Source organism: Scomber japonicus, chromosome 16 (assembly GCF_027409825.1).
Source record: "Scomber japonicus isolate fScoJap1 chromosome 16, fScoJap1.pri, whole genome shotgun sequence".
Lineage (NCBI taxonomy): Eukaryota > Metazoa > Chordata > Actinopteri > Scombriformes > Scombridae > Scomber > Scomber japonicus.
Window position 1 is genome coordinate 20,299,292 of NC_070593.1, and position 24,305 is coordinate 20,323,596.

General features: G+C 39.9%; 1 protein-coding gene across 1 annotated transcript; it reads right to left on the reverse strand.

The window, feature by feature from the left end:
• Nucleotides 1–62: 62 nt before the first annotated feature.
• LOC128375705 (filamin-A-interacting protein 1-like) lies at nucleotides 63–22,634 on the reverse strand. The gene is made up of 6 exons (XM_053336110.1): nucleotides 22,449–22,634; nucleotides 12,358–12,649; nucleotides 11,468–11,641; nucleotides 11,092–11,270; nucleotides 1,871–4,676; nucleotides 63–942 (listed from the first exon to the last, which is right to left on the reverse strand). The coding sequence occupies exons 2-6, from the start codon at nucleotides 12,640–12,642 to the stop codon at nucleotides 736–738; spliced, it is 3,651 nt and encodes a 1,216-aa protein (XP_053192085.1). The 5' UTR covers nucleotides 12,643–12,649; nucleotides 22,449–22,634; the 3' UTR covers nucleotides 63–735.
• Between the last annotated feature and the right edge of the window lie 1,671 nt (nucleotides 22,635–24,305).

Below are 24,305 nucleotides of genomic sequence, written 5' to 3' on the forward strand. Positions count from 1 at the left end.
TCATGATACAACTCTGGTTTCAGGCAAGTCACCACATGTAATTTCAGTAAAATAAACTTTTATATGTGTACGTGTGTGCACAGAGGTAAAAGAGCAAGCAGACATACAATTATTTTGGCCGTCCAACAAAAAATGTTATCATAGTTAAAACCACACCTCCACCCTTTTGCAAAAATGAACACAATTATTTCTCTGTCTTTTGCTGCATGTTTGTATTCCTTATTTTACAACATAATTAAGCACTGTCTTTTTAAATCAGTTTTATTTAAAATACTTTTCATTACAAATTCTTGACAGAAAAAATAAACATAATTTACATTAAAACAAATCGCTTGACTTATATTGTGTCAACTTCCTTATGAAATATATCAACAAACCCATTATATGTGAGCCAATCACACAAAGCAAGAAGCAGTTAGTAGCAGTGTATTCTGACATAATATTTAACCCAAATCCCCACCTCAATACAAACTAAATAAAAATAGTGTTTTTCCACCTGAATGAGAGAAATGGATATAAGACAGACAAGTACAAAAGGAAACAAAAAAGAGTTCTTTTACAGAGTTTACAAAAATTACAAATGAATTGCAAATTTTATTAAAATAAAATTTCTAGTTACTGAATTGTAAATGGACACTTTAGAGCTTCTTTCTTATTGTGGCTGTTGTCTTGTTGTCTTCGTAGCACCATATTTAAATATGTATGAGTACTTTATCATCAGTACTGTGATGTCAATCAGCCTTTTCCTCCATTTTGAAAAGTATTACTATTCACAGTAGTTTTCTTCACTTCTATCCTCATAGACTGACTCTCAGCTCGTGACTCCAGCTTCACTCCACTTGAGATCCCCAGGGATCCAAGCACAGCCTTCCCAGTCTTCAGGTTTTTGGACATTGGGATGCGGGTCAGTCCTGTGCGAGGTGCTTGGGCATCATGCCCAGTCTGTTTGACAGCAGGGAGAAAGTACAGTTTTTCAAGCAACAGGACACAAAGAGTAAATAATGTAAAAAGGGCAAAACCAAACCAAATCATATGCACTATAAGAACTGTGTGAATGAAAAATGTAAATATTTATTATTCTTTCACTTCAAACCCAGTGGGTAAGTGGTCACCCAGGCGAGGTTTTAGTATGCTGTTACTCATGCAAGGCTGCTTTATGTCAATCAGAGGGCAATGAGCCCTGCATAGCTGTTTGTGAATGTAAACACTGCGTAACAACTATAAATTACAGCATGACTGTAGCAGGGTGGCAAAATGCCACCTCATTAGCTTTGCTGTTCTGTGAGCTACCCATAGGGCCATTTCTGTCACGCTATCCATTTGATCCACAAAGAGCATATTTTAAGGTCCACAGAAACACCAACACAGTGTTGACAACACAGTGTACTCATTGTGTGGAGAATAAGACAAAGCTGAGAGTTAACTTATTTCACCTCATAAAACATCACATGCACTCAATATGAAACAAATATATTTTTGTAAACATATTTCAAAAAGTAAAAGATCAGTTCCAAATTACAAAAAGATCCTACTTATCAATAGTGGTACTGAGTCATGCAGATAATTTTAGGGTTTTTGTTTTTTTTTCTCAATGGTTTTGAGATGCCACCCACTCAATACAATGGAGGTGAGTGGAGTTTTCATTGGAAATACCCTCTACCAAGGGTGCTTGGTTAAAAAGTTGTTAGACTTAAATCTGTTCAAAGTAAGGTCTGTGGATTATTCAAACAAACAAAACAAACAAAACACTGTTAGTTACTGTAAACACCACAAATGAGGTCTCAGAGGCAGATATCACAAAACCTGGACAATTTTACCAGAAATATGTTTTTTGTAGGAAAAAATAACTGAACCTTTAAGCAAAACCTACCATGCTTTGTGTAGATCTAGTAGTGGTGGATGTAACAGGGGAAATGGTAATACTGCTCATCACTTTGCTCTGGGCACTCCTGGTAGTGGTGGTGGTGATTTGGCGGGGAGAGCGTAAAACTGTTCCAGTTGATAAGGTCATTTCCTTGCTCTCTGTTACAGTAGCCACTGGCCTCACTACCATTTTTGGGGTGATGCTATTGCCTAGATGAATATGGATCTTGTTATCATCAGTGGTGGTGATTGTGCTAGAGTTGTTGTGGCATTTCCGTATAGCCATTGGGACCATCTGCTTCTCGGGAGTAACCTTGAACACAGCCCGGCCCATGGTCATCTCCTGGGGTTCTGGGGAAGCAGATGCATCAGGCACCATGGCAGTGCTAACTGTCATAATAGAGACAGGGGACAAGGGTCTTCCTGAAGCACAGGAGGGAACCCGACTGCTTTCTGGAGACTTAGCTCTGGATATAGTTGTGATGGTGACTGGAGACTTGGCTCTTTCAGGACCATGGTGTCCAGTGGTTGACTTACCCCTGTGATTTGCTGCTGAGTGAGTGGGAATGATTGTGATTCTGGATTTAGGATGAAATGCATTGGGGCTGAGTGGAGCTGAGCTAGAGAAAGCTCCTTCAGAAGTGGGGCTTCTGATCTCAAGGGTGGCCATGTTGTTTTGGTGGTCAGGTGTTACTCTGATGTGTAAAGGCTGCCCTTGCTTTTGGGACATGGTCAGTTCAGAGGGCAAAGATTCTCCATTAATGTGAAGAGGTTTTCCTAAGTTGGTCTCGTGAGAGGTGTTGTCCTTTTTCCTCATCCACGGAATCCAGGATTTCTTCATACCTAGATCACTGCCAGATGAAGGGCAACGTTCAATGGCGCCAGTCTTTTCTGTTGGCTTCTTCAGGCATTTCTGTCTTATGTTGTTCATAATATGATTCTCTTCTTGAACAGACTTCCTGATAAACACAGCTGGGGTATCCTCCTCACCTGGCCCAGGCAATGCCTCTGTCTGTACTCCAGTGGATGTCACAGCAACATCTACCATTCTCCGTCCATTCACACTGGGCCTTAGTGCTCGGCTATGACGTTTTGCTATTTCCAGCTCTTTGGTGAGATGGAAAACCTCAGTGCTCATATTCTTGGCTTTCTCCTCCTCTTCCATGAACCTCTGCTGTAGGACAGAGTAATCTACTTGAAGTTGAGAAAGTTGGTCTTCCTTGTTCATCAGTTCATGGATCTTCTCCTTGAGAGCTACAACATCAGCCTGCAGTTCCCTGGTTTTGGCCTCCTCTCTTTTGCATCGCTGTCGGAGGTCTTCCTCCTGGCTTTCCTCCTCTCCTTTCTCAATTGCTTTGTTGCGTGCTATCTGACTCCTCATTTCCTCCACTTGCTGAGAAAGAATGTTGGCTTTGTCCTGTTCAGTTATGAACCTTTTCTCCAGCATGTCGTACTGATCCTCAGTCTTGATCAAATCTCCCTCTACAACTTCAAGTTGTTTGAGACGATTTTTCAAGCGCTCAATTTCAAAGGTCAGCTCTTTCACTTTGTTATCTTCTCTTTTAACAGAATCGGACATTCGTCCCAGCTCACATTTCATCGAATTCTTCATGGACAGCTTTTCTGCTTGTTCTAACCCATCCAACCTCTTTTTCATTTGGCTGACCTTAGAATTTAAATCCTTAGTTTTATCAATTTCGCATGCTAGTTTAGTGCCAAGTTCCCTCTTTTCTGTTGTTAGAGTGTCTACTTTGGTTTCCATCTCTGATTTCAACTTCAACAGCTTTTTGCTCTCCTCTATCAATTTTTCAGTGACCTCCATAACCTTACCCTGTTCAACTTTGACCATCTTACTCAAATCCTCCTTTTGCTTCTCATCTGACTTTATTCTCTCCACCAGAGTCTTCCGTTCTTCCATCAAAGCCACAGTCAATGACTTCAGCTTACTCAAGTCATCCTTGAAGCTCAGCTCAGACTTTTCTAACTTGAGTTCAGAAGACTCAAGCTCTTTCATTCGTATCCTGAGAGCTACAACTTCATCAGAGAGCTCTTTGGTCACTCCCTTCTCTCTTTCCAGAGCACTGTGTAACTGTGCACCCTCAGCTTTGCTTATGCTGAAGGCATCCTCAAGTTTCTCTAACTCCATCATTCTTTTCTGGAGTTTCTCCACTTCTAATCTGAGGTCTTTACTTTTACTGTCCTCTTCTTGTAACCTTTTCTTTAGGTCCTTGAACTGATTTTCAGTCTTAGTAATCTCCTCATCTTTTCCTTCCATCTCCAGAACCCGTTTCCGTAAATTCTCGAGCTCAGCAATTAAGTTGGAGTTCCCACATTCCCCTTTGCCAGTCTTCTCCTTCAGCTCCTGCAGTTCCTCCTCAGATTTCCACAAGACCTTGTTGCTCTCCTCCAGCTCCTCCACTTTATGTGTAAGCCCTAAAAGTTTGGCATTGAGTTGACGGTTGTTCAGCTCCTGACTGGCCAGCTTGGTGCTCATCTCCTCATGTTGTTGGGTGAGCTTGGCAGATTTGTCTTTAAGCTCAGCCTCCAGGCTTAGCACCCTGTGGCCATCCTCCTGAGCACGCTCCCTGGCTCCACTCAGTGCCTGCTCCCGCTGCTGTAGCTGCTGGCTGAGTTCCTGTATCCTCAGGCTCTGTTGGTCCATTTGCTCCAGATGCTGTTGGCGCTCATTAACCAACATCAGGGTGAAGGACTTCAGCTTGACCAGCTCCTCTCGCACCTTGGCCAGACGCTTGGAGTGCTCTTTTTCCTTTCTTACTTGGTAGGCTTTCTCGTTCTCAAGCAACCTCTTCAGTCTATAAAATGAGAGTGGATAAGATAAAGGCATGGCATTAGTTTAGTGTTTCTTCAATTTCAAAGTCACTAATGTGACTTTGCTGCTTGTGTCACAAGAAATACGAATTACTTTTTACTGTTCCAATGAAATATCGTGCAACCCCTCAGTGGGGCGACACAAACAGAAGGTATAAAAATATATATTTAAAAAAATATAACTATATATACATATATGTAAAACAATTCAGTCAGTGTAGATGCTACAGTCTGTATTGCACATTGTAGGATGCAATGTCCAAGTAAATTTTTCAATCATCTTAAGTAACTATCTGTAGTCTTTTCAGATAATTTATACATTTAAAGTTTTTTTGCAAGTCAAGGTTTTGTCTCTCTGTGGAAATGGCCAACATACACTACCACAAGATTTATAAATAATTCAGTAAAACCTTTTTTAATTCAGTCACAAAAATCAAGCAGTCCAGCTACATATTACCACACATTTTTTTATATTTGGCTGCTGAAACACTTTAAGCTATGTCCAACTGTTGGTTCTATCTAAATTGTTGGAACTATCTAAACACAGTATTTAATTGATCGTATTGTGCAACACAAGACAAATTAAACATCAAATAGTTTACAGAACAAGCAATAAATAATTATTTATAAAGAGACTCATTCTTGCTGAGGGAAAACTAGTTAAGTTTTACACTACAACTGCCAAACAACCCTGCTATTTGCATCCCTGCTGGTGGGATAGATGCTAAGAGCACAAACTGTTAGTGAAAATAACACCCCCTCACCAAGTGGTCTTCCTTTCTCTTAGCTTCTTTCTATGCTGCTCATGCCTATTCTCATTTCAGGCTCCAACAAAATGCATGCAAAGCAGATTGAATGCAAAGTTGCATTTTCTCTTTGGACACTGCCAGGACTGCACCAATACAAAATTCCACCAGAACATTTTTGCAATGCAAAAGAAACCTAATTATAGGCATCAGGACAACAAGGAAGTGTGTGCATGTTCAGCTTAAATTGCCTCTAAAGGTTCAAAGTGAGCCTCCTTAACAACAAATCCACAATTGTGGATGCAGTCCCAACACCCCAGAAACAAACCCAACACCCATTCTGAACTTACCCACTTCTGGATGCTCTACAGGCAGCTCATAAACATGTTTGCCATTATACAAAATCCACTTAGAATGCATGAGAAGTGGCAAGGGCCTCCTTTTCCACAGATTATCCACAGTCACATGTTATCGGGACAATGAAAGGTGAATAAATACAGTGGAGCACCACCGGACCTCTACTGAATGATGTCACCTCATCCATATAAGTCAGTAATGTCTGTATGAGAGAGTGTGTGCTGCTCTACTTTGGACACTGTGAAGTGGGTGGGATCATTGCCATAGGAGGAGTGTTTTGCAAAACTCAACCCAATTTTCATGCTTTCATAAAACATGGACTTTTTGGGGGGAAAACTAAAATTATCGTGTTTTCAGATAGCTTACAAAAATATACTGTACATACTATATATTTTACAGTTAAAGCATGTTCACAGTAATATAATAATTTTTTAGAGAAATACTTTTTCAGACGAAATCAGGTCCAGTGCATTCTTGGTGCATATGAAGTTATGGTTCCATTTTTTGAATTACTCAGACCAGAAGCCATAATCTTACTGGTACAAGACGATGGACAGAATGTCTGCAGTATTTCCATTTGGGGGAAAACTGGACTACAACTGGGTTCCCTGCAAAGTACATGTGATGAGGAAACCAGATATGGATGAGTTGGATGTCTCTTGAGGGGAAGAAGATCTGGGAGGATGAACGTAACCATGACAATAGCTTTATGAAATGAAGTTCCCTGGGCCTGTATAGATGCAGCCACACTATTCATGTAACAAACCACAGTTTTCACAACCCATCATCTTTGCAAATGACTTCAATTTGAAGTTCTAAATGCTGATTCTCACTTTGTAAATGGCAGAAAACATCTACAGTGATTCATATTACCAACAGCTTTAATCACCAAATGAGATCAATGGGTCTGTAAATGGCAGAAAACATCTACAGTGATTCATATTACCAACAGCTTTAATCACCAAATGAGATCAATGGGTCTGGCTACTGTGCAAATGAGCCATCAAGATCTCAGAGTGTGGCTCTTAAAATTCATACTTACACAGTCAAATGTCATTGACACCCGGGAAATTGGCACTCTAAAATTACTTTCACGCAAAGGTCAAAGTCATGATGTCAGTGCTATTTGGCAACGATGGTCAAGTCATAAGAACTATAGTTGAGTCTTGCAAGGCTGTTACTAAGGAATATCTAGGAATAAATAACTGTGGACACATTGGCTGTGTACTGTATGGCCAGTCCTAAGTGGCAACAACAAAGCCTGATGATAATCTACATGCTTTCTATGTATTCTAACATCCATAAAGAGAAGTGCCCTCCCTTAGAAACATGTTCCTGTTATTATATATGAAGTACATGTGTTATTTGTCTTGCAACATTTTAGGTGCATTTTAGGTTTAAGAGAGTATTTAAATGAGTTTTAACTTCTTTGGTAACACAAATGTGTGTACAAACTGAAAACACATTTGTTTAACAAATACACAGGTGTCATATGTAAGCCAAAAACCATGAGAGAACTTTTTTTCATCACGGAACAACATTTCATCAGATGTTTCCTGGGGAATTTGCTCAGAGGCACTGCAGCCCCTCTGTGTCAGGAGGCTGAGGATTGAAGCAGACATAACCTGCCAAAAAGCTGTCAAAACACTGTGTTGTACAGTAATGACCTCTCTTGACAGAGAAAAAGCATTAACTGTTAAGCAAGAGAGTCAAAGTGCTAATGCATAGTACATAAGACATGTGTACTGCTAAAAGAAAGAAATCAGAAGCAAAGTGGATAATGGACTTTTTAAAGACAACTACTAGGTCTGCACATTGTACGTACAGTGTATGATTCACTGACAGATAGTTGAATAATATACATTTTCTCATAAGGCCTATAAAAGGCCAGGAAAAGTGTCTTTTTACTCTTTAATTTCAATAAAATCATTGAGATCTGCTGCATTTCAGCATTCAATTTTGTGTGCGTGACTTCACACTCTGTCAAATTCCCTGCTGTTTCTTCCGTTAATCATTAAACATACCATCATGCCATCAACCATTTAACTTCTTGACATATAAATTGCTCTGTTGTTTTAGAGGGTGTTAATGTCTCATGGCTTTCAGTCAGAAACAACTTATTTGGTGCCCATTCTCTGCATTCCTGCGGATGTTTGGCACCAACCTTTGACTTCTCTCTCTTCACTCTGGAGGAAAGAATGAGACAATGTCATACTGTCCTTCAATCTCACCTGAGATCTCTCATGAGAAAATGTCAAAACAAAGTGGTAACAGACTTTTTTTATGTATGTGCTTGTGTCTGTTTAAGTGTTGACACTTATGTTTGTGCAAAGATCTGTTTGTGCTTTTTTGCATGTGTTTATCTACAGGATGTTTACATTTATTTGTATGTCTATATTTGTGTGGTGTCAACTCATCCATTTGGTTATGGTTTACCTTTTCCATGTGCTATTTTCTATTTCTATATCCTTATTTGAGTCCTTTTATGGACATAGGAGAATCTGGGCTCTGCAGGTGCTGACAGAGTGAGACCTATCACACCTCAACTCCTTCACCCTGTTCATAAGGTGACAGAGGATAACTTGGCCAAGGAAGCTCCTGGCATAGAAAGGAGGTCACCTCTTATATGCATGTAAATCTAGTATCAAATAAAAGTGAAGTACTGGTCAGTCCAACTATGATGTGTGCCACATGCTAAAAACTAAAGCATAGGCTTTTCTGTCCACAGTGTTTAAAGGTTTTGATCCTGATTTTTTTTAAGTCAGTGATATTTTTACTAGCCATGGTAATGATATGGCATTGGGGATTTGAATGTCAGTATGTCAGTCTGTCCACCACTTAGGTCCAGGCTGAAAAAAACATGGTCATGGTCACCAGAAGATGTAGAAAATTGTGTAGACTACTGAATGCGTGGACATGAAATTTGGTAAAGACATCTAACTTAACATTTCATCTAGTGCCATCAGAAGATCAAAATTTTAATTTGTCCATTACTTAAGTTTATGACCAAATACCTGCAAAAATAATGGCATTCCTGTTTGGTAGCAGCTTGCATTACTGTTGACTGTCTTGTTGTCATAACTACTTTTCTTAATATACAAAAACACTCAAATTTGCCAGAATATCAAATTTAAAGCCTAAACTTGCCTTTAATCTCATTATTCTATCTCCACTGTTCCTTTGTACTGATTCATGCATGTATTTTGCTTCAGGTTAGATGTATTAGGGAGCCTTAGTCAACTTAGTTGAATGTCAGTCAGAGAGAATGTTCAAACACAAAATGTTCAGCCTTACAATTCTAAAATGGGGCAGTTTGCATGCATAATTATTTGAAGCCCTAATTTAAATGCCTTTTCCAGCCTAATTGAGTGCAATCCTAAACATTAGTCTCGATTACAAAACATTGTTTCACTTAAGTAAGTGTGCACATTGATTTACAATCAATATCATACTTCAATGTGAATTCTTTATTGAAATGTTTTAAATCATGGCTACCATCTGCCCCTGTCTCCTGAATCCAGCCAAAACTGTATATATAATACTAAACTGAAGTATGCTCCTTGTTTCCCAACTTCAGTGTGTGATAGCAGCTCCGCTGTCATGACTGTGATTTAGCTTCCATGGTCTATTTCCTGTGTCTTGCAGTAAAATCTCAAGGAAGAGAGCTAGTGTGTGCCTCTGCTGGGTCAGTGCTGCAAATGAACTGTTTGAAGTTTTGACAGTTCATGAAATGCAGCATATAAGTGGTTTCTGGTCTGTTCTGCAGATGACTGGCTTTAAACAGTATACACTGCATAACAGATGGTCCCTCTTCTGCTCTGCCTATCTCACACATGCTATCATGCCTGTTTATCAAACTACAAACACAAATACACATAGCAAGCCATATATTAACACAATTAATTCATACACCTATTGTTTGAGAGTGGACAGTGGTGTGTTATGGGAATTGCAACTAAATACATTCCTCAACAGCCAATTAAACTCTTTCATCTGTGAGAACTTTAATTAGTAGGGCCTCCTTTCTCATAAGCATTCAGTGCACATTTACACACTCAAAACCAAACTTGTTTGAACTCTGTGAGGCCCTCTACACACACGTGATGTAACCATTGCCCCTCTGAGGTTGGAAAGCATGCACCTCCCTCTTTCTCTCCCAATCCAACTCCTCGTCCCCCCATCTCCTCATGACCGAAAATCAAGGTCGCAACCTCAGCAATGACTTCATTTCAGAGATGATGTCATGGGAGATTTGTCCCTCTGAAATGTCTTTATTCCTTCAGTTGTCTTTTCCTCCAGGTCCTACACCCAGTGGCTTTGTCCCCTCCCCTCTCTGTTCCTGACCTCTTCTTTCCCACAGCAAAGAGCCTGACCCCGTCCTCACCTACAATTTCCACTCCACCTCCCTCCTTTCATTTCCATTCGACTCAGCTCTGTGCCCCTGTCAAACCAAGGTATGTGAGGTTATCACTTTAGTAAGCAACCCACCCCCCACCCCTCACTCTCATGTGCTTCACTGGGTTGATGAGGCCATCTTTAACACATTCTCCGATGTCGCTAGATTCCTTTGCCCCAATTTCCCCCCCAGAATCCCTCACCTCTTAAACTTTATATGTTTCACGTTGGTTTTAACTAAGTTGGCACTCAAATTCAAGTTTTCAGTTTCACCCCCTACCCCCAACCCCCCACCACCCTCTCTGTTTTCCTTTCACCAGCTCTCTCTCTTTCCAGCTAAGTCTTCATACCTAAACATTTACTATATGTATTAATATTAGTCAGTGAAAAAACTTGTTTGACTTATATGAATGTGGTACATTAAAATAAATGTTATCTTTTTTCCTCTTTATATATTTACTTTACAGTATTGTATTTTAATATGGTTTGATGTTTTTGGGACAAAATGTAGCTATGGGAAAGATTAAAGCTCAGTTTTCTATATTTTGTTTGCTCCAGTTTTTCATCTCTCTTGCTATTATATATTATCTGTTTGGTTTTTTTTCATTTTTTCATTTCATTTCATTCATTTGGAAATAATAGAGGCTAAGATCAGGCACCACAAGAAGAGCATTGAGTACTAATGTTCCCTTTAAGCTATGTTATGTGCATCTCAAAAAAGGATTATTTAGCACTTTCTGAAGTGATTTACCATAGCTATCAGATGATCCTGACATTTTAACAACCAGTAATTATTTTATATGTTTACAGAAATGTAGTTGAAGAATAGGTTTCCATGTTTTAAATGATATCTGGTGCCCTGTTGTTTTGTCAATTTTATGCCCCAACTTTCTACCCTCACCTTTCTCTCTCCTGCTCCAAGAGGTTGGTGAAGTCGTCGCTCTTGTTCATGTAGTCGGCATGTTTGCGTTTCTCTGTGTCCAGCTCGTGGACGGTGCGGCGATGGCACTTTTCAGCAAGCAGCAACTGACCCAGCATTCGCCGATATGTCTCCTTGTGCTTCTCCTGCAGACGATCAAGCTGCAAGAGGCAAACACGCACATTGCAATGCAAAAAAAATGTTATGATTTCACTTGCCTTTAAGGTTTAGTCATCATTTGTGGTTTTACAAAGTGTCAGTTAAGAAAACCTGTCAGGAAAAAACTGTAATGTTCATAATACCCAAAAGTTTGACTTACTGGGTGTTATGCTTTAACCGAAACATTGCTGTGACTGACCTCAACCATAGGCTTTTGGTAGACACTGTCATTGTGTGGCATGGTGCCAGTGATGAAGCTGTCTCTCTGCAGGGCCTGGAAGGCTGAGCCAGGGACTGCGGCGCCATACTGGGATTCATTGGTCTCTGGGAGAGTTTGTTTGTACTTTAGCATGCAGATAACATCTTCTCTGGCCTGAAATCACACAGATATATAAAGAGACACATTGTACAGCACATTATAGCTTGAAGAGGGCTTCATGTTGTAATGTGGTATTTTTCTCAAATGTCATTGGATAGAGTCCAAAACACCAGCACTCACAGATTAGTCTTGTTACTTACTGTGGACAATGAAAATAAATGTGTTTCAGTCATAAGCCATCATTGTTTTATTACGCTGATGATGGCTTATAGCTGAAACTCTGTGAGTGCTGGTGTTTGTTTTAATCCTCACTACAACCATGCAAGTGATACTTTGTTAAGGAGTTGGAGCTGTGTGTGCCTCTACTATTCATTGGATAGGAGCCCCCTTTTTAGCTTGTTGGAATTCCTGTTGCATTTTAGTCATTGTTTAGCAATAGTTACTTGCTACACACTTAGCACATTTGCCTGTTTTCTCTGGCATGCTAAACTGCCATTTCCAACCACAAGATAGAGCTATTGCGCAAAAAATTACAGCCTACCTCAGTCCAGCATAAGCATGGGCACTTTGCATTCAAACCAACTTTGTTTTCATTCACAATACATTTCTCTGGTAAGAACTGTGCACTATTGTAGAGGACTGGAGAATTGTTGGCATTCATCTTGTTCAGATTGTAGATCCATGAGAGATAAACACTATTTAATCCAGTTTCTGTAACTTCTGTGTTAAAAGCGATTCTGGGAAATTTGCACTGTTCCTGGCCAACCCACCTGAACCTCTCCTTCCATGATACCTAGCAGTTTCAGCAGATCCCCTGTGGACAGATCCATGATGTCCCCTCTTTTTTCTCCGGCCTTGGTGGAATCCAATAGCTTATCTTTGTCAGAGATCAACTCCACCTCCAGTTCATCCTCGCCCTCCTTCTGCTGAACTTTGGCCTTCATGCTCCTCACAGGTAGACCCACTTCTTCTTCTTGGCTAATGTCATGATCACCCTGTGGAACCCCAAGCACCCCATTGGCTGGGTTCTCCACCCCACTGCTTTTGGACCTCATCTTCTACCTGGAACAAAGACAGAAGAAACACAACGGTTTCCGAAAAAGTAGTACCATTCTTGTGCATGTTGTTTTAGCTTTGGTACAATTTGTCTTGCCATGTTAATTTAGCATTTCATTATTCAAAATCAGCCATGTCAGTCTAATTTTAAAATTGTCTCTTGAATATCTGTCGACTGCAATGTTTCAGATTGTGATAGAGCATGGTCTCAATTTACGGCGAGTTTTATGACTTTGGCCTTGAGTATCTTTCCTCATCTCACATCTCCCCATTCACTGCCTTCCTGACCCACTTTTACCAACTGATGTGTACACTCACACAAAAACCACACTTACAGTACACATACACAAAGTTGCAATTGGTTGAGGAAATGGTAATCCTAAACACAAAGTGTAAAGTTAGCTAAAACGAAGCTCAAAAATCCAACAAACAATATAACGCTGTTTAAATTTCCGATGTAACATTCCTAATCTGGAATAAAGATCCACAATTACCCACTACTGTGTGTGTATGTTTGCATATTATGTGGTTGTGTGCATTCCTGACACATACCGGGTTGTGTATCTCATTCTGAGTGTTGACGGTCTGGAAGCACATTTGTAGCACTCCTGAGTGCTTTAACCTTCTCTGCTCACATTAAAAGTCAGAGTCAAACTTTTTATCCAGATCCTGAAAATAAATCTGTTGAAGAGAAGCTCTCAATTTAATTTTGCTACATGAATCACAAGTCATGCTGAGGTGACCTGCAGCATGCTTGCATCGTAACCTTGATTACTTTAACACAGACAGAACAGGGCTGGAGGAATGTGTTGCTCACTGTTGCTGTGCATTAAATGGTCAAACACCCACTGTAGATCATCAAGACAGAGGTCTACATGTTTCCAAGATATGTAGTGTGTGTATCTAAACTCTAACAACAGCCTTGGGACAGCGAGCAAGTGCACTCTTCTTTGTGATTGATTTCAGATATGACATCACTTTTTAATTACAAACAGAAAGTGCCTCCAGCCCCTAAAATCCCCTCTGTAGCACCCTGGTGATGTCACAGCAGCCTGACCTCTGAATCATGCATTGAGACATTCTGAACAAGCTAGCCAAAATGTCATGAGTTCTCACTTAGGCACATATGCATGCAATAGTGTACAAAAACACATAAACTGTACATACACACATACATACAAACTGTATTCAGGAAGGAAACTCTTTGAGACAATCTTGAAGGTCCAGGGTGGAAACATCAATGCCCATTTGAGTATTTGTAGCTAGATTAAAATAAGATGTTCAAAGTGTACTGACTGTTATAGAAGAGGAATTAGAATTAGACTATATGGACTCTAGAAAGGTTTTGGCAAGGAGTCCAAGAAAAGTTTTGGTTCACCTGACAGAGGAATGTTTATCTTTTTCTTTAAGAGTGGTCAGCAAAGTTAAGACCACAGTGGATTCTAATGATGCTTGAAACCAATCTCTTTCAAATCCCACCTGTTTCCAGGAAAAAGACGCAAGCAAATAAGAGGGAAGAGCCCAAGATAACGTTGACTGCATCTCTAGGTTCAAACAGAAAAGAAAAAAATCGGACAAATCAACACATTAAGTATATTCCTTATCTTAGAGTAGGTCTCGAAGTTCAGTGAGTGCACGTTGGATCCAGTGAAACCTCGTTCTTAACTAGAGATTGATTGCAGTGCCTTCTTTCCTCTCCATAACTATTAGTTTCAGCTGTGGGCTCAAGATCATGGGGTCAAACGTTGTAGTACAGCGGCGTAGACAAATGCTTACAGTCTTTGTGCCACCATACAATCAGTGCCAGCGAGTTTGAATGAGACACGAGAAATGTCCAGGGGTGGAGGGCATTCAAACTGGCACAACTGGCACATGAGAGTGTGAAACATGTGCAGTACTGTAAATGACTTGCGCAGAGTTCCAAAGCACTGGCAACAAAATGGTCGACACCGAGTTAGGCACTCAACAGTTTATTTTTAATGTCTGGGCTGAAGCCATGAAAATCCAAAGAAGCTACTGTATGTGCTCACCTCGTTTTACAGCGTCACTCCTGTTCAACAGACCAGGCAGGAGAGTGTGGGAGGAGAATGGTATAACCATAAAAACATTATAAGATTCCTAACATAAGACATTTCCACAGTAGCCTGCACACTGTCAAATTAATTTCCTCTAAAAGAGTCTAAAAAATAATTAAGCTTTTCAAATCAACACTTTTCTCTATTTCACTTAACACATTTTTCTCAAAGTTAGGCTCCCGTGGTGATTGAACTATTCTATTTGAAACTTCATGACATGTAGAAGGTTATATGAACTTGCCCTAACTGATTATTTGGCCACTCAGGGGCAGAGCATCAAGCTGTAAACACAACACAGAAAAACAAAGCTCATATGTTGAAAGTGTTAGCAAACAGTAGCCTATTCACATATCGCAAAGACAAGGAACAATGTTAGTATTCATCTGCAGCGCACGTGTGTGTCCACCTAATAAATATATGTCTAAAGATAGCTAAATATCTGGCTCTTAAGTTGCTCAACGTTCCAATTTATTCAGCAGCTAATCGCAATGGGCAGATAGTGTTTGGTTGATTTTTAGAGCTCTCACTGAACACAGCTTCCTGATTTTGCTGGAAACCACACTGATGAAAGTGGTGAGAGTGAATAAAAATAGTAAAGTAAAACCAAAACAATGAGCTGAAAGACAGTAAAACACTGTAGTGCTAAGGAAGGGAACAGTCTTCACTGTTACACATTCATGTGATCCATTTTCAATATAAAAATTAGGTGACAGGAGCTTTAAGATCACATTGTTTGGTAACAATGTTGTTTCCTAATGATTACAATTTCACAGATTTTGTTTGACAAGACTTTAAAGGCTACTGTCATCAATATGATGTTTGATCCATCTTGATGGGCAACTCTAGTCTTGATTGTAGTGAATTATCTAGAGCAGCAAATGGGAATTCCAAAGTCACGTGACCTGCATTCCAGTCTGGCATGCAACATTCCCAGTTGTCTTTATGGAAATATCCTTTATTTTCCATAAAGACAGCTGGGCTTGCACACAATAAGTATTTACTCTGAGGTCTGTCACCAACCCTCACAATGCCTACACACCATCTTCACAATGTTACTGATCGCCCAGCATCCCATACCTGAGTACCATCTAGTTTGAAAGAGCAGTGGAGGGACACTCAGGGAGGCCCCAGTCAAGGCCTGAGACTAAATTTAAAGCGGGAACCCAAATCTATCCCATGGCTTTGGGAAAGTCCAGCTGTCACATATATGAGTATTAATAGGCCCCACCAAAACACGTGCCTTCACTCCACAGTGAAAAAAGGGGCTGTAAAATCTTGTCAGTGGTCAGCAAGTTAGCGGATACCACTGATGGGCAATACGTTACCTTTATCTGGTTAAAAATTCCATTCACACAAAAGAAATAAATGCACTTGAACATCTATATTGGCCAGAGATAATCAGTGACGGACACTCTGCTTAACAGTTAAAATAATTAGTCAATGTAAATGATTAATTTAACAACAAACGATTAGTAAGAAATATCTTTGATAAGAGATTAATTCAGTTTAATCAAGGAAAAATGGCACCTATTCAATAGTTTCAGCTTTTCATATATGCTATAGTTGTTGTGTTTTGTGTTTTCTGTCAGACAATTTGAAGACGTCAAGTTGGGCCTTCAGAGCTTGTGAGGGTCATAATTTCATTGACCAACTGATCTATTAATTCATCAATAAAACAATCATTGTCAGATAAATCAATAATGAAAACTAAGGGACAACGGATGGATGAATGTTATAGTGTGCACATAGTTCATAATCTGAATTTAGACCCCTGCTGGGTGTGTTCATGTGTAGACATTCCTGTTACAGTGCTCTAAAATATTAGAATAATGTGTTGTTTCTTTCAGTTAGTATACTTTCTGTTTCTGTTTACATATTTTATCCTCAGTAATATCAGGCCACAATGCTAGTGAGCAGTGTGCATTTCTGTGATGAAGTGAGAAAAATTGAGGAAAGGGAGAGGTCTGGAGATTAATGTCTGGCATGTAGCCAAATTCATTTGCCAGAGATGAAGGATGAGGACAGCAGCTGTGAATAATGTAACAACATACTATAGGAAAATGAATTGTTTAATACAGAGAGTTTGATATATTCACAGCACAAACCCAATGTGACTAAATAAGGAGTGGGAAATGTTCTTTGCATGCAAGCCTTTGGCAACTTGTTCTGCCAGAGGACACTGATAAAATGTGGTACGCTTGAGAAGCTCTTCCGTCCTGACAAGAAAAACACACAAGCCCGCCAAGATTTGGGAATTTCAATCAAAACCGTAGCTGTGGCTGAGATTGGAAGCTACAAGTCAATCCGTATGATATTGAAAGTTTTGTGAGCACCTACAGTATTTCCCATGCAAGGGTACAAAGCTGCAGCCTGTTCCAAGATTTTGATGGACAGCGCGTTCCAGCCTAGACAGCCAGTGACCTCTGGGGTCAGATTTTACATAACAGCCATGTTCTAGGAAAATAAAGACACTGTAAGCAGAGAAGGATGACAAGCGTTCTCTGTTCACACAGCTACACAAGCTCAGTCATGAACAGATTCTACTTTTCAGGAGCATTTAACACTAGATTGAACTGTCAAAGAGCCTTGGTAGACAAAACTCAAGCATTTACAGCTTGTGTTGCTGTAGTGAAGGCTATTAATACTTTATAGCGACAATTACGCTAATGCTGGCATGCCATACCGGAGCAAAATGTCAGCATAGGTGATGGGTTTCATCTTGTAGTATCCTCCTGATGTCACATTAACCTGATCCTCTCACTGGAGCCGACTAGCTTCAGCAGTTAAGGCTTCACTAATGAGCAAACAATGAGGGATATAGCTTGTTTTCGCTGCATATTATTGCCCACAGTAATGACTTCCCCACTAAGAGGACAAATAAAACAGTTCTGAGGAACTCAGATAGTTCCTGAATCAGTTACTTATAAAATATGACATATTTATGATGTTGTTCTCGTGGCAGTTTGTCAGATATTCCCTTCGAGTATTTGATGAACTCATATAAGCCCTTTGTAATTCCACAAGTGACATAAAATCTTTACAAGCTGAATCAGGCTCTAAATTGGGTCATACATTATGAGCACTAGTGTCTTAGAGACTTTGGTGTGTATTGTGGTCAGTATCACAACATGCCAACCCCAATGTTCTTAGGCGCCATACTGTCAACAAGCATATGGATGAGTGCAGCTGCTGGAGAACATGATTCACCTCCATGTCTCATAATCAATAGATGAATGTACATAATGGGAAATACGAATGCAGCCATTGTCTTTAAGGGCTTAAAAATGTTGTACCCTCAAAGTTTGCAGCAGTTTGCATGGTAACAGCATTTACTCAATCAGGAAAATCTATAAATCAAAACAGATTTATTAAGCACAAGATTCTTCCAGACCAATGACACGATTGGATATCATCTTAACAGCATGAAGATCAAGGAGGAGATCAAGTTCTGGTTGTTCTATGAATAGAAACAGTGTGACAACATATGGATGAAGCAGTCTCAGATATGGTACAATATCAAGGGTTTAGCCATTTGTCTGAAATCTGGTCAAAATGTCTGCTAGATCAGAATCCCACTGACTGAACTTGGCTACAAATCCTGTGTTCCCTCACAGGAAGAACTAATCAGTTTCTGTGACTGCCAGTGTTTGGGGTCCCAGTAATGAGTTGGGCCATTTGGCTCGCCAGTGTTGAGGTTTTCCTCATTTAAATGTATTGTTTGGAGTTGAAAGCCCCATTCTCTTTATGGCACATTGTTCTCTGGCATTTCATTTATATTGTGGGTATTACTGAGTAGTTTAGAAAATATTTCCCAAAGTTATGCTGATGGCATACATATAGAACATTTAAATGCATTTGTAGACTAGAAGAAGGTTTGATGCTGCAGCTGCACTGACACCTTTGCACTGTGACAACCCCAAGAGTTGAATGCATGTATTTAAATTGGGTTGTCAGAAGCTGATGTAACTCAATGTAATTAACAGGGCATAGACTGTATATATATTTCTCTGTAAATAGTATATTGACACTTGATCCTCTCCTCCAAGTAGCTGGTAGAGATATATATGATAAAAAACTATTTTGGCAGTAAGTATGGCCATCATCTATGTGATCAGTGTTTCAACATTTCTTTCCCAGGTTTCAATTTCTCATCCTCTCATGTGATCATTTTCCACAGTTGACCCTATTTGACCTAGAAGTTGATTTTGATTAAATAAAAAAATCTATGATATTCAAGTGAATGAATATGGGACACTCCTCTCTGATACAACCAAAGTTTCAAGTTGCACGAATAAACATTATGAAAATGAATCAAATTATGATGTTTTGAACGAAACTGTTTCCAGTGATGAACCAGCAGACAATGTTGTCCTTTTTTCACAGCAGACATTCTGATATATCACTGAGGGGAAAGCTCATTAATAATTAAAAACAAAAACTCTGCTAAGTTAGCAACTAGTAGAAAAGGAAACATCTAACTTTTAAAGACTCAGGCATATCTCTCAGACTTGGTGGAGACCAAAACAGGGATAAAAAAATAAACAAACAAAAAACAAGTCAATGTTGGACAAGAAAAACAATTCTAATAGGGTAATAATGTCTGCTGGATGTCTAAATAGGCAGTTGTTTGCTATTAGCCAGAACAGCTTAACAAGGTGATAATATGTTAAGCTATAAAGGTTGCATGAGTGAATGTATGTCAGCTTGTTTTGAAGTTTTCCCACACACTAGTGGCAGTTTAATCATCCCCCAGAGTGATTGGAATGATAATATAATACTTGACTCACCACACTATTCCAAATCTTCATCACCACTGCCCATTTAAGTTTTTATAGGTAAGTTTTGCATTGTTTTGTTTTTTGTTTCATGACTTGAGTCTTTTGTTATGTTGTTTACGTCTTGGACAGAGGACAAAAACTAGTTATCATAAAAACAATGAATTGTTGCAGGTGAGACAAAAATAACTTAAACTCACTAACAGTTATGTGAAATTACAATGTGATGTTTAATTTTCAGGGCAAAATGACAATCAACCAATGCGATCATTCTTTCATATCTCAATGCTTTTCAGAATGTCAGTGACATCACTGACAGATGAGGTCTTTGGTTGGCTGTCATCACACAACAAACCACTAAAAGAATCATGATTATATTAAACCTTCTACCATAAAAAAAAGGAAAGTATGGGATGGAGAGGGTGGAAATATAGTTGAGATATTAATCTTTCATTTAAACCAAAATACATTTTCCTGCTGCGAGAGATGCATTGGTGCATCACATGGTTAATGAGCTGGGATCAGAGATGGCTGGGAATACACTAGTTAGTTTATTAAGTTCTGATGGACCTGAAACATTTGCAACACTCTGGGTATTCTTACGTGAACTCAATGAATGACCTCACTAGTTCTAATATTATTACATGTCAAGCACCAGTTAACATCCAATCCACTGTTTATAATGTTAAGTATGCTTTGGCATCTTGGGCTCAGCATACAATATCAAATGATCTCTTGAAGATCTTGAGTTGCTATGGAGGTTGAGGACTTATTTTTAAACTGAGGGAACATGAGTTATAAGTGCCACTGTTCTGCGAAATATCCAAATGTGTCTAAACTGCATTTTTGGAATTCAAGACCAGAGGCCCTTAGACGACTGGAGCTGTGCATGTGTCAGTGACAGCTGTTGTTGAGGCCCACCAGACCTATAGGGAAGACACCGACTTCTGGCACTGACCACCAGCTCCACCTCCTTCTATATTGTGTTTCGGTTCATGCACATACGCACATATGAAAGCCTATACGCACACACAGACACATGCTTACAGCCACACATGCGTAGTAAGATAGGAATGAGGTCACTAAGTTGATAAGGTGCGGGAGACTTAAAAGGTGTCAAAGAATAATAAAAACAGTCCACTTGCATTTAAAGGCATATGTGCACCTTTGTAATGCTTCTTGTTTTTGCAGCTCTTACATGTTTAAAATATTGCTTTTCTAACTCAGTTCTTTTTACTCAAATTATTTCATTAGCTATTTATGTTCTCATTCTTTTTGTAAAAAGCACTTTTTGTGTGTTAAGTGGTAAATGATTCTTCAAAACTCCAGCCTCGCACGCCACAAGCAGTTCATGCAGAAACACAGCATTACTTCTCATCTTGTGCAGGGTCAAAATCCAATTTTAGAAGTCATGACCGTCCATTCACACTGTGCTAAACAGGCAACGCTATGGTACATTTAACCGCTAAACTATGTCATGTCTATGGCATGAGAAACAACTCCGTGACAAGGGCTAAAGTAATGTCATGAGGTAAGCCAGTGTCACATTTAGTGCATCTCAAATCAGTGCTTCTCTGGAAAACCTCCAAGCTTAGCGAACTGTAAACAGGGACCACATTATTGATTTACAGTCAGACTGATTCATTTACAAGCTGGGACTGATAACTGCTCCGTGTACATTCTAAAATGTGTCTTTTTCAAGTGGACATTTGGCTGATTGAGCTCCAGAGACCAACCAAATCAGGAAGGATGCACTCAGATAAAGCTGGAGCAAGGACAACAATGTTAATGAGCAATATCTCGCCACCAGTTCTGTTTGTCATGTGTCAGTGGTGATATCACTGAGTCCGCATCAGCTGGAGAGGGTGGGAGGCAGCAAGAGAGGAAGGGTGAGGTCACAAAGAGCCCCTGGACACTGACAGAAAGGATCTTTGAGAGCAGCGTCAGCCACACCTGCACTGGAATCCCAAGCTGAGAGTGAGATACATTTTTCTTTTCACTTGACTGAAGTGATGTGCATCTTGACAAATCCTTGATAGCGGCTAGCAGGAGCCATATCTCCTGAAAAAGGCTGATGACTTCATGTAGATAAAATGGAATTCATTTTGGCATCATTACCCATCCATAAATATTCTGGATGAAAGCTGACATCCTGCTGCAGCTCGTGAGGGTCTCCTGATCTTCAGTGGTGTGTGCGTATGTTTTTGCTGTACTGTATTTGGCACAGTAAGAGCTACATGGTGCTGCAGAAGCACCTGTAATGAGCATTGGCAGCTGTGGGAGAAGTTGAGGGTAAAGGTTGTGTTTGTGCATATCATTCCCAAACATGACCCAATACATGATCTGGATTAGCTCTCTTTCTCTTACATTCTCAATGTCTCAGTGCACCATCATCCCCTGTTGTCTAGTGCAGAAGTGGTGGGCTTTTCCTCCCACATGTGACACACAAAACTAAATGGTCTTATTCATACAGCGATATAAGATGTCATTCATTGAGAAATGTTTGATTCATGATACTCTTGTCTCAGTGCCAAAGCTGTATTGCTGTTAACAACACTAAGGGGAGTCACATGTCTTTTCATGGGCGAGTAACGAATGCAAAATGTAGACATCCATATTATTTGAATGTATAAAAAGTGGGCTGAATTAATTACACATGAGAGAAGAGTTCTTTCATTCATACAGTGTTGAACAGTTCTAACCGCTGCTGAAGTGAAGCCAAGAATTTGGAATTCTCCCTGACACTGCTCTTTATTGGCTTCATAAATTGATGAAAGTTCAACAGCAGCACATCTACTGTACCTTAGCCTCTTCCTGTATTTTAGTTTGACAGCATTAACTAACCACAGAGACCAGCTGATAAACTCTGCTTCTGCCAGGCGGACATGGTTGTTTTTGGCTCATTTTGGCAGCGAGAATGATTCTCGTTCATTATGACAATCATAGGAGACTTACCTGTTGCTGTGTTGTCCCCAGGTTTAAGCAATTAGTTGTCACACCAAGGGTAATCCTAGTAAAGTGTCCACTAATATCTTCTTGCTTGTGTGGTCCACTTGTGGTGTCTGCTTGCGCTGGCTACTGAGTGGTGCACAGAGCCATCCTCTGCTCTCTCTCTCTCTCTTTCTCACTCTCTCCTTTCAGTTCTTCAGGTCAGCGAGGGAATGGTAGAAAGCAATAACAGAGCACTGTAACTTCCCTCTCTCTTACCCTCCCTCCCTTTTTCCCTCCCACAGCCTATCCAGTTCTGCTCTGCGTAGCAGTCTAAAACACACCTCTCATTTTCTCTCCCTCCTCTCCTTTCTAGAAGTCAGTTGAAGAGAGTGTGATTCTCAGAATAAAAGGGAGAGAGGGGGGTGAGGGAGGTAGGCAGGGACTATTCTACTCCCTCTCAGCAGTTGAAAGAGATCGTTGCCCAGGAGGAGAAAGGCAGAGGTGCAGTGTGATGTCCTTTGTCAGGGAGCCAGATCTTTTCACTCGGTCACTTCTTCCATTGTCCCTTTCGACTCTTTTTTAAAAAGAGTCACAGAGGCTAAAAAAGTGTAGCTCTATATTTAACTCTACTATTCTTGCCAGCATGGGCGCTGTTAGCAGCTGAGACTAGCTGAATGCTAGATGTTTTGGCTGTCCAGCAAGAGAACTAACTCTCCCCACTGACCCCTTGGTGACAGCTGAACCTTGCCATGCCATTCTCCCATGCTGGGAAAGTCCAGTGACAGCAGCCACCCAAGCCCCAACAGTGGTCCAAGGAACCACCAATTGCTGACTTAAGAGGGCTGAGTGTGGCCAAACTCCACAGGACTTTGGCAGTTACATTGCCTTTTTGGCCCTGTTTGTTCAAAACAATCTAAATTAGGCCAGCAAGTTAAATCTGAGGTACAGTAATTGTACTCTGCATCAATGAGAACAGCTAACTTTTCTGCCAGGGATGCAGTCGAAAGTAAACACACCTAAAATTGGTTCACATACCTTATTATTTGAGTAACACTGCACATTATATTTATGTAGTATAGCACCAGGTAAACTTTGACCTTTTACCTTAACAAAAAGGCATTAGGACCATGCAGGTTAGATGTTTAACTCATAATTACAGATCACAATAAATGGGTACTGCTGCTTCCTGGAAACCAGTGGATCTTCACCAGTGACCTCATCCAACAATAGTAGCCCTTGGTCACTGAGCTAGAACCACATTTCCCCCAAGATGTGTGTATGAATTTCACTGTGCCACTGGTGTGACTCAATTACAGCATTTCAAGGAAGTAACAGGAACATTTAATGATTTCACGTAAACAGGTGGGTTCATGAATTCCCCCACAGAACTGGTCAGCAACAAGTATATTGTAATTCCAATACCTGACTTTGACATCAGATTTAATACCAAGAAAATATAAATGGTTATTATAAGAGATATTATAATGTTATGTGCTGTTTCTTGAAATCTACGTGGAAATGTAGGCAGCTAAATCAAATAACTTAATAATACCATATTACAGACTTTAAATATTACAGTAAACAGTGTACTCAAAATATCAGATTATTTGCTCAGAGTAACATGACTGTGGTACTTTCAAATACATACAGATGACCCAATACAAACATTTTAATCTCTGCCAAATATATGTTTCATTGTATGATGCTTTGATTGGTTGTTGATTGGTTGTTGATGCACACCAACTATTCTCAATAACTCCCCACACTGACAGTGATAAACAAAGAATGAAGCAAAACATGCGCATGTCCAATCTCTTTGTTTTCAGGCTGACATTGGTATCTGTCATTGGTTAATGTTTAGCTTGTTTGTAGCTCATGAAT